Raw genomic sequence first — 13,241 nt, 5'->3', positions numbered from 1 at the left:
GATGTTTTGAAAGCCCAGTTGTTTATCTGTGGGCAAACATCTTTCCTTCCCTATTGCATTAATTTTTAAAGGAGCTACAGAGCACAAAGATGATGTTCTTGATCTATTTCCTTAAGCGATTACCGTAGTATGTTGATTTAATGCAAAATTTTTCTCAATTTTAAATATTTAGAGATGTTGACAATATACTTTTACTGTTCTCTTCCCACTTCTGACAGGTTGCCCTTTTTCATCACACATATCATGTGATCTACGAGTTCATTCTCCTCTCGCATCCTGTATTTATGGAGCTTAGCAGTTTATCCTTACATGAAAGATCCAATTAAAACACTGAAGCCTCAAATGATTTTTAGTACTACTTTTCTCTATTAATACTCATTAGGGAGAAAGATGTGCTAATAAAAATAAAAGCTACTGAAGAGTACTTACTCTAGTCCACGCAGTTGTTTCCAAGCCTGCTTTCAGACAAACAGTGACTACTACATACTACAAAGAAAAAAGAAAAAAGATGACAACTTCAGTATTAACATTCTCAAGAAGTCACTGCCATTTAGGTACCACCCCAGGGCTTTGGCAGTGTGGGATGGGGGAAGGACAAAGCAGAAGATATTGTTGGTGCATGTTGGAGGGGGGGAAGGGGGAAATCATGCACACAGCATAAGTTTGATTTTATTTTACTTGTACACTTTCTTCCGGTTTACACCATTTTCTGATAGTATAAAAGAACTGTAAAGAAATTCTACCATTCAAAAACTGCTAGGATACACAAACTTACAGTGTAAACTATGTTTCCAACAAATAAATAGTCAATTCCCTGGCCATTTGTGAATACTGCATCTGAAAAAGAAAAATTATCACATTAGGTAATCAGTTTGTCAACAGAATGAATGAAATAACAAGGAGATTTTCAGGAGAAAATAACTGGTCCCAACCTTGCCTTTCAGAATGTCTAAAAGCACTTTTAGACGCTGTGAGATAATGGTAATGCAGAAGTTGTGCTAAGCCAGGCCTCAGCCATGATGCTCGGACAGAGCGCACATCCACAGTCCTGGTTGCCAGAAGCCATCCTAGCAAAAGGGGAAGTGTTTGCCAGACCCTAACGTGTAACTCATCTGTAAGAGCTGAAGTACATCACTGTCACTTTTCCTCTTGCTATCTGCTCTGTACTACATATTGACACCTCTAACAGATCCCATTATTTGCTGTGCCTGTGAAGAAAAAGCCTTTAAAACACAAGCTGATTTGTGGTGAAACAGAGCTGAATTAAGAAAAGCCACAAAAGATTCATCCAGAAAGGACACATGTAACATCTAAAATATTTTAGTGGAGGTTAATTCGGTAACTGAGCAGCATTCAATCTCCACGCACCCTTTCTCTAGTCAAGTATGCACAAGGGTAAGTACATGTTAATCTATCATTTGAAAGTGCCAACCTTGGCAACACTTCAAATGTCTGTTTAGTCTTTCTTAGCCCTTGTTGAACAAAACCGGAACACCGTGAAAGCGCATTCGACAGCCACACTAATGCCAAATGAACTCGTACTCACAGGAGCTTTCAAGCATTACTTAAGTATTGCTGTTTTCACAGGTTTTAAGACAACTGCTAGAGAAATACACAAACAGCAGGGATGAAAAAGGCTTAAGATAAAACCTTGGACCTGTTCCTAAACACATACTGCCTAGCACAGTGCTTCTACTATGAGGGCACCACTTTGCTAGAGTTATTTGCAAATAACTAGATCTGACATTCTTAAACTAGGGTCACCTACTTAGTTAACTACGGTCCTGTAACATAAGTCTCAAGGATCAGTAAATTTTTAAAGTACATTTTTAAGTCTATAGAGAAGAGTCCCTGACGCCCTGACCTCTGTGGTGAATACTCTGCTCAGCTTACAAGTAAAAAGATGATGTATTTAATCAGTGCAGTTATCCCAAGCTACTTTTATGGTTTTCTTCTACAACTGCTGCATGTGGTTGTCTCCAAAGAACTGACAGGTTGCGAGTATTTTCCAGAAGTTGCTGGTTCTATATCCCTGCTTGCTTTTCTCTTTTGAACCCCAACTGCTAAGAAACAGCAGCGGATAGACTAGTCACTGACATTGCAACAGGAGCTAAAGCCTCGGATGGCTTGGTTAGGAACTGGTTTGGTTTCTAGCCACTGGCATCTCTAAGGCCCAGCTCCTCCTCTGGTACTCTGTGGCTTTGGAGATTTACCACATCATTCACAAATACACATCAAGTTTTAGCAGTCACTTTGCTCTTTCCTCTAGAGTCAATCAAAAAGGTGAAGAGCACTAGAGAATTGAGCCTTCCATGTCCAGTGAACCCTGCTGATGCCAGAAGTCTCAGTTTATTAAGAAAAAGGCATGCCTAAATACACATCGGTTTCGACAGATCTAGAATAAACTGTCCTAATGATTCTGCCAGTATATTGCTCTAGTGCAACATCACAGCGTACATTTAAGTAATTAATAATTTTTGGTGTAAAGCCTCAACTTTTTTAAAGTTACATTTTAATGCAGTAAATGAATGCCTTTTTTTTTCCCAGTGATTTCTATGACCTTCCACTTTAGGAGGGTAAGCGGTCCTGAAAGGAATGATATTTCTGTTAATGAGAACAGCAGGACGCTCAGTGAACATTCATTTCTAAAGCTACACAAATGCCCATTCATGGACTATAAGCACTTCACATTCTAAGGAACTTGAGAGGTTAAAAAACATCCCAGTGTGAATTGCACATTTTTGTCTCTGGCACTGAAATCCCTTTTTCACTTAGAAATACAAAGAAACTTGAAAATTCAATATTCATTCCTCTTTGGAGAGAAAACTAAGAAACCTATTTAAAGGAACTCAGAAAGTTACCATATGAGCGGGTGAGTATTCCAGTCTTATTTCAGTTGTTGAAATTAAAAGTACATTATTTATTTAGGAATTAGTTAGAAAAAACATTTACGGAAGACTAAAAGAAAAACTGTATTTTTCTTTAACTGTAACCACTACAGACATTAGCCTAAAATTTCTGAAGTTGGGTTTAAAGAAGAGCTATTAAAGATGAACATTTCTCATAAAGTAGCGAAACAGAACAACAAAACCCCCCAAATCAAACCAAATCAAACCAAAACCATAAAAACCCCTTTCCCCCCAAAACTGAACCAAGCTCCCAGCCCACATAAGGAGGAAAGGGAAGAGGAAAGTCCCCTTCTTGTATGGTCCATCAGACAGCGTGTGAAGTTGCCACTAAGGATATGATACTGACATTTTACTCAGCCAGATAAACATGAACCTGCCTCCCACAAGTATCTCTTCCATCACGTCTCTGATGTGAGTGTTTGTCTTCCCTTTCCATTTTCTTTCCACTCCTCCCCAATTAATCCATCCTGGAGCTGAGAAGGTTGTCTTGAAATTAGTGCTCTCCAGGAAAGAGTTTCAGTTTTGAAAAATTTATGGTTTTACATAAATACCATTCCTCCCTGACGCTGCCCCAAAATTCCTCACCTGATCTCGTCCTATTTCTTAGGTCAGTAAAAGAACAGATTTCCCAAGGTTTTTCCTGTCCATGTGACCATATCGTAATGTTAGGTAGGAACCATATGGGATTTACTGTTCCCTGAAAGACCACGTAGGTGCATTACCTTTCACGGAAAGCGAGACTTAATAAGCCTAATTTGTACAACAAAAAGTCTAATTTCCCCAATATCTCTGACTCTTGATCTGGCCTACTTCCATTCCAGTCAATTCATTTTTTCCAGACTTTAACAGTAGTGGAATCTCTCTGTTTTATCCCACATTTTACAGTGCTGTGTTATGGAATGGGAAAGGTCCAACAAGATATAAAGCAAATAGCTGTAACACAGCTGCTGCAAGAACATCGTGCAGGAAAAGGTTGAGATCTCAACCCACTACCAAAAGAAATAAAGCATTGTATAGAACATTATTCAGTATTCAAGTAAGACTTTTTGGCAAAGCAGCAGTTTAATTTTTCACATGTTAAAGTCACTATATGAACAATAATTATGTTTAATTAGAGTAAGTTCTGAAAGCCACTAGATAACTAGCCAAGTTGAGCAGCTATAGGCTATTGAACTGTCTGTCAGCATTATTTTCTTGGGATTTGTCACGACCTCCCATTCTGTGAACACACTGGGCTCTGTGTGACTGAACATCAGTTACTGACGTAAGAAATAACGAAGGCCTTACCGTGCTCCAGCACTTTCAGTGGAAACCAGAAGAGAATGATGGAATGGATCAGGGCATTGATGCAGTGACCCCAGAAAACCTGAGGGAAAACAAACCAAGTCATCAGTAAAGTCCAAAACTCTTGACCTCTAACTCCTAACAAACACTTCATTGTGTAGTTTAGAGTCAGACAATGTTTGTCCTGAATTGAAATACCTAAACTTCTGCAGGATCTATTTCCTCCTACAATTTCTGCTCTTTCATAAGAAAACACTGGTCCAGTTGGATGGTTTTATTCTAACAACTTAAAATATAATAGGCAAGCACGCTTGCAATTTAAGATCTTTATCAAAATACAGATGGAGTCACCCTTCTTTAATTACCTCAAAAAATGATTTTAAAAGATTGATTCAGTACTATGAAATGTTCTATATTTTTAGCAAGCAAATACTTTATGCCCCACAATTTTTAACTTACAGATAATGCCGTTTTGCACAAACTACAGCTTTAAGTACTCTACAATTTCCTCTCTAAACAAAGCAATTGTACAGCTTCCTTGGTTCAAAAGTATATTTAGATGTGCCCGTTATGGAATAAAGACAGAATTCCAAATTGTGGCATTTTTCAGCATTTAAACAGCAAAATGAAGTAAAATGTGTTCTTCAAAACTCAAAGTCCAAATAAATCAATTCAAATTTTATTTTCCAAAAGAACTGCAGGAATAGAGCTATACTAGTTGTGAAAAATCCCCCTAGTAGAGAGCATGATGACAACTTGTACATTAAATAAAATCCAGGTGATGTTATCCAATTCCTATGAAAGTGGTAATCTTACCATTTATCAGTAGCTGTGAATTTGAAAAAAAAAATAAAAAAAATCACTCAGGCACAAATCTTTGACTCAAAGATTACCGATATTTCAGGACCAGTTTCAGTTGAAGCCATACCAGAAAATCCTTATTTAAAAACTAGTACTTTTTTTTTTTAAATAAAAAAATATAATCCCTTGAAAAAATACTGGGAGGCAGAACAATCTTCATCTCAATGGCTAGCATAAAGCAGAAGTAACAGTGTGGAATAAGTTATTTTCTGATGAGAAAGACCTGGACAATAAGAATGCTCATGGTTATTCTTAAAGAAACAGACTTTCCCTTACCCTTGTGTTGAACCCATCTGCGTTTTGAGTAATTTTGTATAGCTGTGGAAATCTAAGCATGCTATCTTGAGTACACGATCGTTCAAAAATTCCCAGAGTAAAGGGTGGCAGTGCTGTGAAAATCTGCAAGGAAAGCAAATACTAATTAAAAGCAGCTATTAGTTTTAAGTGGATCTCAGATAATATTTTGATATCTAGATAATAGCAAAATTCCCACAGACTTTAATGAACACTTATTACCAACTAGTGTGTTATTTGACATGATTTTCAGACGTCCACACAAGTCCAAACATGAATTTCAGCAATTCATAATTCTCAAACGCTGACTTAGAAACAAAAGCAGCATGAAAGAAAATTCTTACTGTTAACCAATTAGCTTAAACACAAGAAGTTAAGCATCAGTACTTTCTGGTGTACCAGCTAATCTAGTGAGAGTAAAACACAACAGACTGCAAAGGAAAGACAACATGTACTTTTTCAAGAAAGCCTTGTGGGAATGGGTTCAAATATAGCTGCAATTGTAGCCATAATTAAATATGTAATATGCTTAACCAAAGCTAAGTTTACAGACAAAGCAAATGTGGAAATCACATTAAAAAAAAAAATTCTACTGAAAAACAAAGGCCATTCTGTATTATGGTACTTTGGGGATTCTCCAGGCAGGCAAGAACTGATAGGAACAAATTAACTGCAGTATGCGTCTGTGCTACGGGCAGACGCTTAGATGACCAAGCCTCGGAAGCTTTCCAGGAGAGACAGCAGGACACTTTGCCAGAAGCAGAGTAAATTAGCCTCTGCTGGGTCCCACGTTGCTACTCTGAAAGTGTTTCCAGGATCTGAGGCAGCTCATTTAAAGCCAGCTTGGGTATCCACGTTTCTTGCAGTCTGCAGTGCAGGAACTGAGTGAAAATAATACCAGTGTGCATGTCTGACCACTAAACTTCATTCACTTCCTTTTACATTAACAGTTTATATCAGAAAAATAATTTCTAATCTTGTACATACATATATTTTTAACAGTTTGAGAAGTGTTCCTGAAGTTACGAAGCAGCTTGAAGTTACAAACCGTTTCCGTGTACGCACATTTGCAGAAGTTGGGCTGTGGTTCCCACCCGCAGCGAGCCGGCAGCCAGGGAGTGGACAGAGAGCAGCACAGAGGACTAGAGACTAGTGAGAATCAATAATGACATCCCTAGATCCAACTGGGAATGTGCCACTTTTGCTCATAAAGTGATAAGCCAGATGGTTACAATGGCAGCAGGTCGGGGGTGGGAAACTGAAACTAAGACCACTGGTCCAATATATCCCAAAAGAAGGGCACGTTCTCATAGAGCTTTAAGGTATTTCCTCCCGTTTCCCATGTTTACTGGGGCATTTACATCCTCACATGAAGCAATTCTTCTAGTGTTTTTATTTATGAAGGTAAGCCTCCAGTGTGAACCAGCGCAAAAGCAGGAGTTAAAATGCTACCATGATTTCCTATGCTCAATATTTTAATGAGACTACTAATGAAATAAAGGGTTAAACTGCACAGAAGAAAATGTCAGAGCTAAAACCACTTTAAAATCTAACCCCTACAAATTGTGGAAGTCCCAAATATCCTAACAGCACTTTATTCTTCATGAGTCCATGCGACTAGTTCAAATTTTAGAAAGTATCAACCTTACAAAGCAAGGGTTAATTTCTACTTCACTGGTTCTAAAAGATGAGTTTCATCCATGAGCTTTATGTAGGGTAGGCAGATCCATCAAATCAGGTTTAAAGATAATAGATGCAAATATCTAAACATGAATGACAGAGACTGAGTAAGAGTCAGGAAATTAGGGTGAAGAGAATCAAGTGAGTAGAAAATCTGTGAATAAATATCTTCAATGAAGAATATGAAATCTTACAGAATATGAGGGTTTGTGCCATCATTTTTAAGATTAATGTGACAGAAGTTAAGTGTTTCCATTAATATTACTCAGTGATAGAGATAATTTGCTGGGTTTTTCTGTATTACCATATATTTGGAATGAGTCTTCTTAAAGAAAAAAATTGAATTTCCTTCCTCCAAAGAGAAATGCAAAGAATTTTTCAACTGACAAAGTATCCTAATAGCTTATAAATCCGGACACCAGGCTGCTCATTAGTAACTTGACAAAGGTAACACTGCTGAAGACACCAGCACAGGTCTATGGTATGCTACGGAACTTGGTCCCAGAGATCCTCCAGGTTTTAATCAGTTATTGATTAAATAAGATTATTGATTAAAGTGATAAAGTAACATGGCACAGTGCAGCACTTTGCAGAGCACAGTGAAAATCAGAAATCACTCCTGGACTGACACATCCTGCTCTTGGTTCAAGTGAAAAATGCTGGTGACACAGCAATGCTGCTTCCCGTTCTGTACCTAATGTAGCACAGGTCAAGTCAAAGCACCTGCATGACACTTCTCTGAGCATCTTACTGTTATGGGGTCTGACAAAAAAAAAAAATCACAACTCAAAGATTAAGACTCTGTATCTATTTTGAACATGAACAGTCAGCAAAATATTTAGTACAAAAGACTGAAGATGCTTTTGAAGATGAAATTAAATTCCATCTAAAAGCTGCAGAGTGTTATGGAAGTTATATTAGACTAAAAATGTATATTTTCAAGGTGTGTTTTCCCAAATTTATTTTTGTGATTAAAAATTCATTTTGGATTGTGTTTTTGTCTACCTCAGCATGGATTCAAAATGGCTTTTACAAGTGAACTCACCTTTCCTGACATACATCCAAGACAGTAACCAGTGAGAAAAGGGACACAACAAAATAATATACAAGTCCCAAGCACTATCAAGTCAAAACATGTAGCACTTACCACATTATACAGACCAATGCACCATCGCTCAAATAAGATCTGCCCAGAAAATCCATTAACGAAAGCAAACCAAAGCTGAAACAAAGACAAGTTACAAGAAGCTTTAGATTACTACTGCAGTACATGTTTCCATTTACAGTAGAGGAGAAGGATGTAGAACACAGACCACCATCTGGAGACAGCTGCTTGTCATGCATTAAAAATAATTATCAGCAGTGCAAGGTAGTTATTCTCTTCTAAAGTCTTACTTTTTATATACTGCCAGAGTACTGCTTATCTAAAATAAAACACTCATGTGATGGATCAATTTTCTGTATTTGCATCATTACTCTAAAAGAATAAATGGCTTCAAACTATTCCAAAATCCTTCTTGCTGGCAAATTAACATGCTTGAAGCCAGAAGCCAACCTCATTTCCATCATGGTTGGCAAAGATGAGAATTTTCAAGGTAAGTGTGTTTTGATGGATGCTCCGCTTGACTTGTGTCCTGTTTTTACAGTTCTAGAATTACAGTGACACCAATTTATCACAATCATAATTATATTACAATTTGTCTATCTGATGTAAACATTACCATTTAATAAACTATCAATTTAATAATTAAACACTGGAAGAGATTGTCTAAAGGGGCCAATGGAGTCTCCATCCTCTTAGAAGTTTACAAAACCCAACTAGGCAAGCCTTGAGCCTGAGGGTTCACCCTACTTTAAGAAAGAGGTTGGACTAGATGGCCTCCACGTTGCCTTCCAACCAAGGGGATCCTGCAATGCTGCGGTCCCAGGAAACCACTGTACGCTGCAGTACATAGGTAAACTCTTTTCAGCGTTTCCTTGGATCTAGCTTCCTTGAGCATACTTCTTATCTTGTTTAAGAAGCTTTTTGAAGCAAGAACTGCTTTACTGGGTTGGAAGAAAGTTTCTTAGTCATTGGGCATTGAAAGAAGCTTAGGAAAGAATATAAGAAAGAAGGGAAAGAATTATCTTTTCCCAAGTAAATTGGAAACTGGAAGAATAATCAGCAGTTTAAGGGCATCCTGAAACAGTTTGCATGTGAATCAGTGCACTTAATAGATAACAAAGGATTTCTGTGAATTTGTGACTGTCGTCCCGTTTAAAAACCACACTGCACCATCTGTTCAAAATTAATTCTACATTGTGTGTGGGAACACCTCCCTCCCCACCCTTTTTCAACATGTTTTGTCTTGCATTTACTTTACAAGTTCAAGTGATGCCCATGCCTGTTCCCTTCTCACCGCCTGAGAGCCCATGGCACTCACTGCCAGGCATCTTTTCTGTCGCTATTCTGTCACTCACATGGAGCAGCACTCTCACCAGCACCATTTATTCTCTGGCTCGCTTGCGCAAAACACCTCAGATATCAGGTGACATACAGTTAACTAAATGTTCTCTTCTCTGCTCCCACCCAAAATAGATACAGAATAATTAGGAAAGACGACAAGAGAAGATAACAAGACTGCATCAAGACCTACAGCTGTTTTCATAGATGTAATAGCTAAACAGAGCAGGACTCTTCGGCATGGGACAGAGGCAACTTGAGGGAAGATGAAAATATTTACAAGATTGTCCAGAATAACAAATAGCTGTTCAAATAGGCACTGCTGCAAGGCATCAGATTAGCAGGCTACACAAAAAGAAAAAAATGACACGTTTTCACACAATACATGGTTTATCTATGGAACTGCCCTGCCAGGTGATGCTGTGGATGCAAAAAGCAATTAGAAAAAAAAAATCATGGAAGGAAGGCTGGAGACCAGATGAGTCTGCCAGAGAACTACCACTGTTCACAGAGGATCAGGGACCAGGTTAGTTGAACTCTTATTCTGACCCTCTACAGCTATTCTTACGCTATTATATCACCATTCTCGCTTAAAATTAATGATCATTCTAATGCATCGTCACTGTTCAAGTGAGAAGCAACGACACTGATCTCAACTCATTTGCTTATAGATATGCCTTGCACAGTAGGCCAGCTATTTAAACTTATTTGCCACAATTTTTGAAACCTCAGCTGCTCTTTATAGTAGAGAGTTTCTATTGATCTCACCCTACTTTCTGAAGTTCCCACTTCTCTATACCTGCTGGCCTTCTTGCAGGGTAGAAGTACCCTTGTAAGCTTTCTTTAGGGCCAGCAGTTTCATTCAATTTAGTTGAAATGCATCAGCCTAGTATAAACTGCAAAATATTTCTCCAGTTTCCTAAAAAATAAAATCCTGTCTTTCACATTGTCAATCATGGATTAATTTAAATTAAATAAGCATTTAAGTGTTCATCACTCCAGCTCTGTCCAGAAAAAGGACAAAAGGAACACACATTCTACATCCCAACTTTTTTCATCGCTTCTACTGTACCGATACCTTGAATGATCACTGCTCTCTAAATCTCATTCCAAGGACTCAACTAATGGCCCAAAGTAGCATAGTGACCAGTCTCACGCTCACACTTGGAGTGTTTCAACCAGTTGTATACCTCGGCTCTTCAAGTGAAAGATATGAAAAATCTTGGGTACAAAGCCTGAAGTCCCAAAAAGAAACCACAATTAATTTGGGGCTCTCAGGTAAGGAACTTGAGGGTGTCTTCTCCTAGGAGGAAACAGAGCTTTCAACAAGCACACTCCCAGACATTTAGCAATGATGAGCTAGGCATTTACCATCTCTAGGCTTCTTGCAATTAATTGCAACTACGAATGAGGGCAGCAATCCTAGAAAACATAAATGGCTCACAAATCAGAAGCCTGTCTGTCCAGCTGGCAACCTCAGCCTGTGCTCTGCTCCATTTTCTAGATTCCACTGGGCAAAGCAAACTTCAAAGATTTTTATGACACTGGCTCATGTTACTTGCTTTCTGAAACCATAGCCTCCCACAACTAGTCCTCCAGCAACAGACATTTCTGATTTTCTATCAAGAGGGTAAAACAAAGCAGCCAAATTTTCTGTAGCTGGCCCACAGCTAGAAGGAAGCGCCCCAAACCAGGCAAAGCTAACATCTTAGACTCACGTTTCCCAACAAAAATATTAGTAGTAAGGAACTGAAGAAACAATCATGTAAAACTTGCAAAAAGCAAAGTTGTTAAGATGCATTACAAAGCAGCAGATAGACTGTCAAAGTACAAGTGAAAAATGCCTTCTCAACAACCCAATTTCTACTCAAAGTTCCTGCCCTACCTCAATTGAGTGATGCAGAATTCATTAAAGACCTTGCTAAAACCACCTTGAGATTAGTCAATTGTGTCTGACTCTGGTAAATAGATATCTAGGTGTTCACTATCTTTAGTCTTCTGCAGCATCTTTCAGCACTGAAAAAAAAATTGCTCCAGGACAGTTTTCTCCTTATTTCAAGGCTGCTATGATTTAGGTGGGCAAGAACTAACATTCAGGAAGTTCAATTTTCTGCTATTTCAAAAGCCAAATTTGAACTATTTTTCTTTTGGCAGGATCCATACAGGTGAAAGTTAGGAGTGAGAACATTCCCAGCGCTTACGCAAGTCTGCGCGCACCACACGCTCCAAACAGAGGGCAAAAGCTGTTACGGTTACGACAGACTGACAAATGACAGCTATCTTTTCCAGAGATTCACATTATCAAATGCAAATCCACAGAAAGAATATTGCATACTTCCTTGATATCTTAATGTCCAGAGTAAATTAGATATTCTGCATAAAATATACATTTATTTTGAATTTAACACAAGCCATAAATTGCCAAGTGTGGTTTAAGAACCACCTGTTTGTAGTCAGAGAACAGTATTCTTTAAGGTCAAAGGAAAAAAAAAACCCAACACACAAACAAACAACCTGTACCTCAACGTTCCTGTTAATAAAATGTAATAAATATATTTGAAGTTGCAACAACCCATGCTTAACTCAGACTTGGTAAGCTGGTAGGAAAACTTGCCAAGTCTGCCTGGCTTGCCAAGCTCCAGGGGTTTGCAGGGCTCAACTCCAGTACTGCTATGAACAAATGGACTCAAACTTATTAAACTTCTTTTCTAGCTGGAAAAAAAAAAAAAGAGAAACCTTTTCACTTTAACTATTACCTGGCTGCCAAAAAGCTGGAAAAGCTTATTTGTAACTCAGCTACAAAATATATATTTTTCTCCCAAGGAACAAGAGGTCCAATTTAAATGTAAAGAAATTCAGACCTAAGGCTGAAATCTGGGTTGATACATTGCTGCGCTTTATTACAGCAGGTATTGCAAAGATCTGAAACCAGTTGGTATTGTGCACAAGGAAAGTGGAACATGTTGCAAACTGAAAACCAGCCCACGTTTCCTGCCTTGAAGTGTGGCCGCATTCTTTAAATAAGAAACCCCGCTGCTGAAGCACTCCATGCCAGCTGTGATGTGGGCACTTGGCCACTAGAGAAGGGGGGGGGGAACGGGACAAAAAAACAGACTGCTGCCTCCTTCCAGAGGTCAACAAAAGCCAACAGATGGTAATACTTGGTTAATATTGACTTGAGCTGCAGGCAAACTGAGGATCTCGAGGTAAAAGGGCCCCGCACTGCCATGTTGAGCCACACAGCCCATCCACCTGCTCTAGAGTATATTTTGAGAAAAGATCAAGTATTATTTTCAAAAAAATATTCCCACTTGAGCAAATTGGAAGGCGATTTTAATTGCATTATTGCTTCATGCATAATTACCTCAATATTAATGCCTGAAATAGTAGGAACTAATTTATTTAAGTGCTCTAAGGCACTAGGATGGCAAATCATCTATTCTAAACATGTATATTTATGATGTCTTGATAATAGACAGCTTAACGAGTAGTAGAAATGTTTTCCCAACTCTGCTAAAGGGCACAGAAAGCTAATGTAGTCAGGGTATCAACAATTGCCACAGGCACCAATTATAGCCAGACTGGATGCCTTTACTATTCAGAAATGAGTTAAATTCTCAAAATATCCTCTCTCAGCACACACACATTTTGCATGTTCTTACCAAATAGGCTCATTTACAGTTTGCCTAATCAAGCAGGTTTGTGTGTCTCCTGTGCAGTTCATTAATAATGTATCCTGATTAAAAATCTCTCATTACAGCTGCCTGTCT

General features: G+C 38.4%; 1 protein-coding gene across 8 annotated transcripts in view; it reads right to left on the bottom strand.

Moving 5' to 3' along the window:
- Positions 1–13,241, bottom strand: part of ATP8A2 (ATPase phospholipid transporting 8A2) — a 347,593-nt gene that overhangs the window by 104,553 nt on the left and 229,799 nt on the right. For all 8 annotated transcript variants that reach the window (XM_054809745.1, XM_054809706.1, XM_054809713.1 and 5 more), the window contains 5 exons: positions 8,176–8,250; positions 5,331–5,453; positions 4,197–4,275; positions 776–837; positions 430–486 (listed from right to left, as the gene is read on the bottom strand). In XM_054809745.1, the coding sequence (XP_054665720.1) occupies positions 430–486; positions 776–837; positions 4,197–4,275; positions 5,331–5,453; positions 8,176–8,250 (396 nt within the window). The remainder of the gene's footprint in view (positions 1–429; positions 487–775; positions 838–4,196; positions 4,276–5,330; positions 5,454–8,175; positions 8,251–13,241) is intronic.

The sequence above is a fragment of the Grus americana genome, chromosome 1, assembly GCF_028858705.1.
Source record: "Grus americana isolate bGruAme1 chromosome 1, bGruAme1.mat, whole genome shotgun sequence".
In the NCBI taxonomy this organism is placed as follows: Eukaryota; Metazoa; Chordata; class Aves; order Gruiformes; family Gruidae; genus Grus; species Grus americana.
The sequence above is the reverse complement of the archived record's forward strand: the minus strand, read 5'-3'. Positions and strand labels throughout refer to the sequence as shown.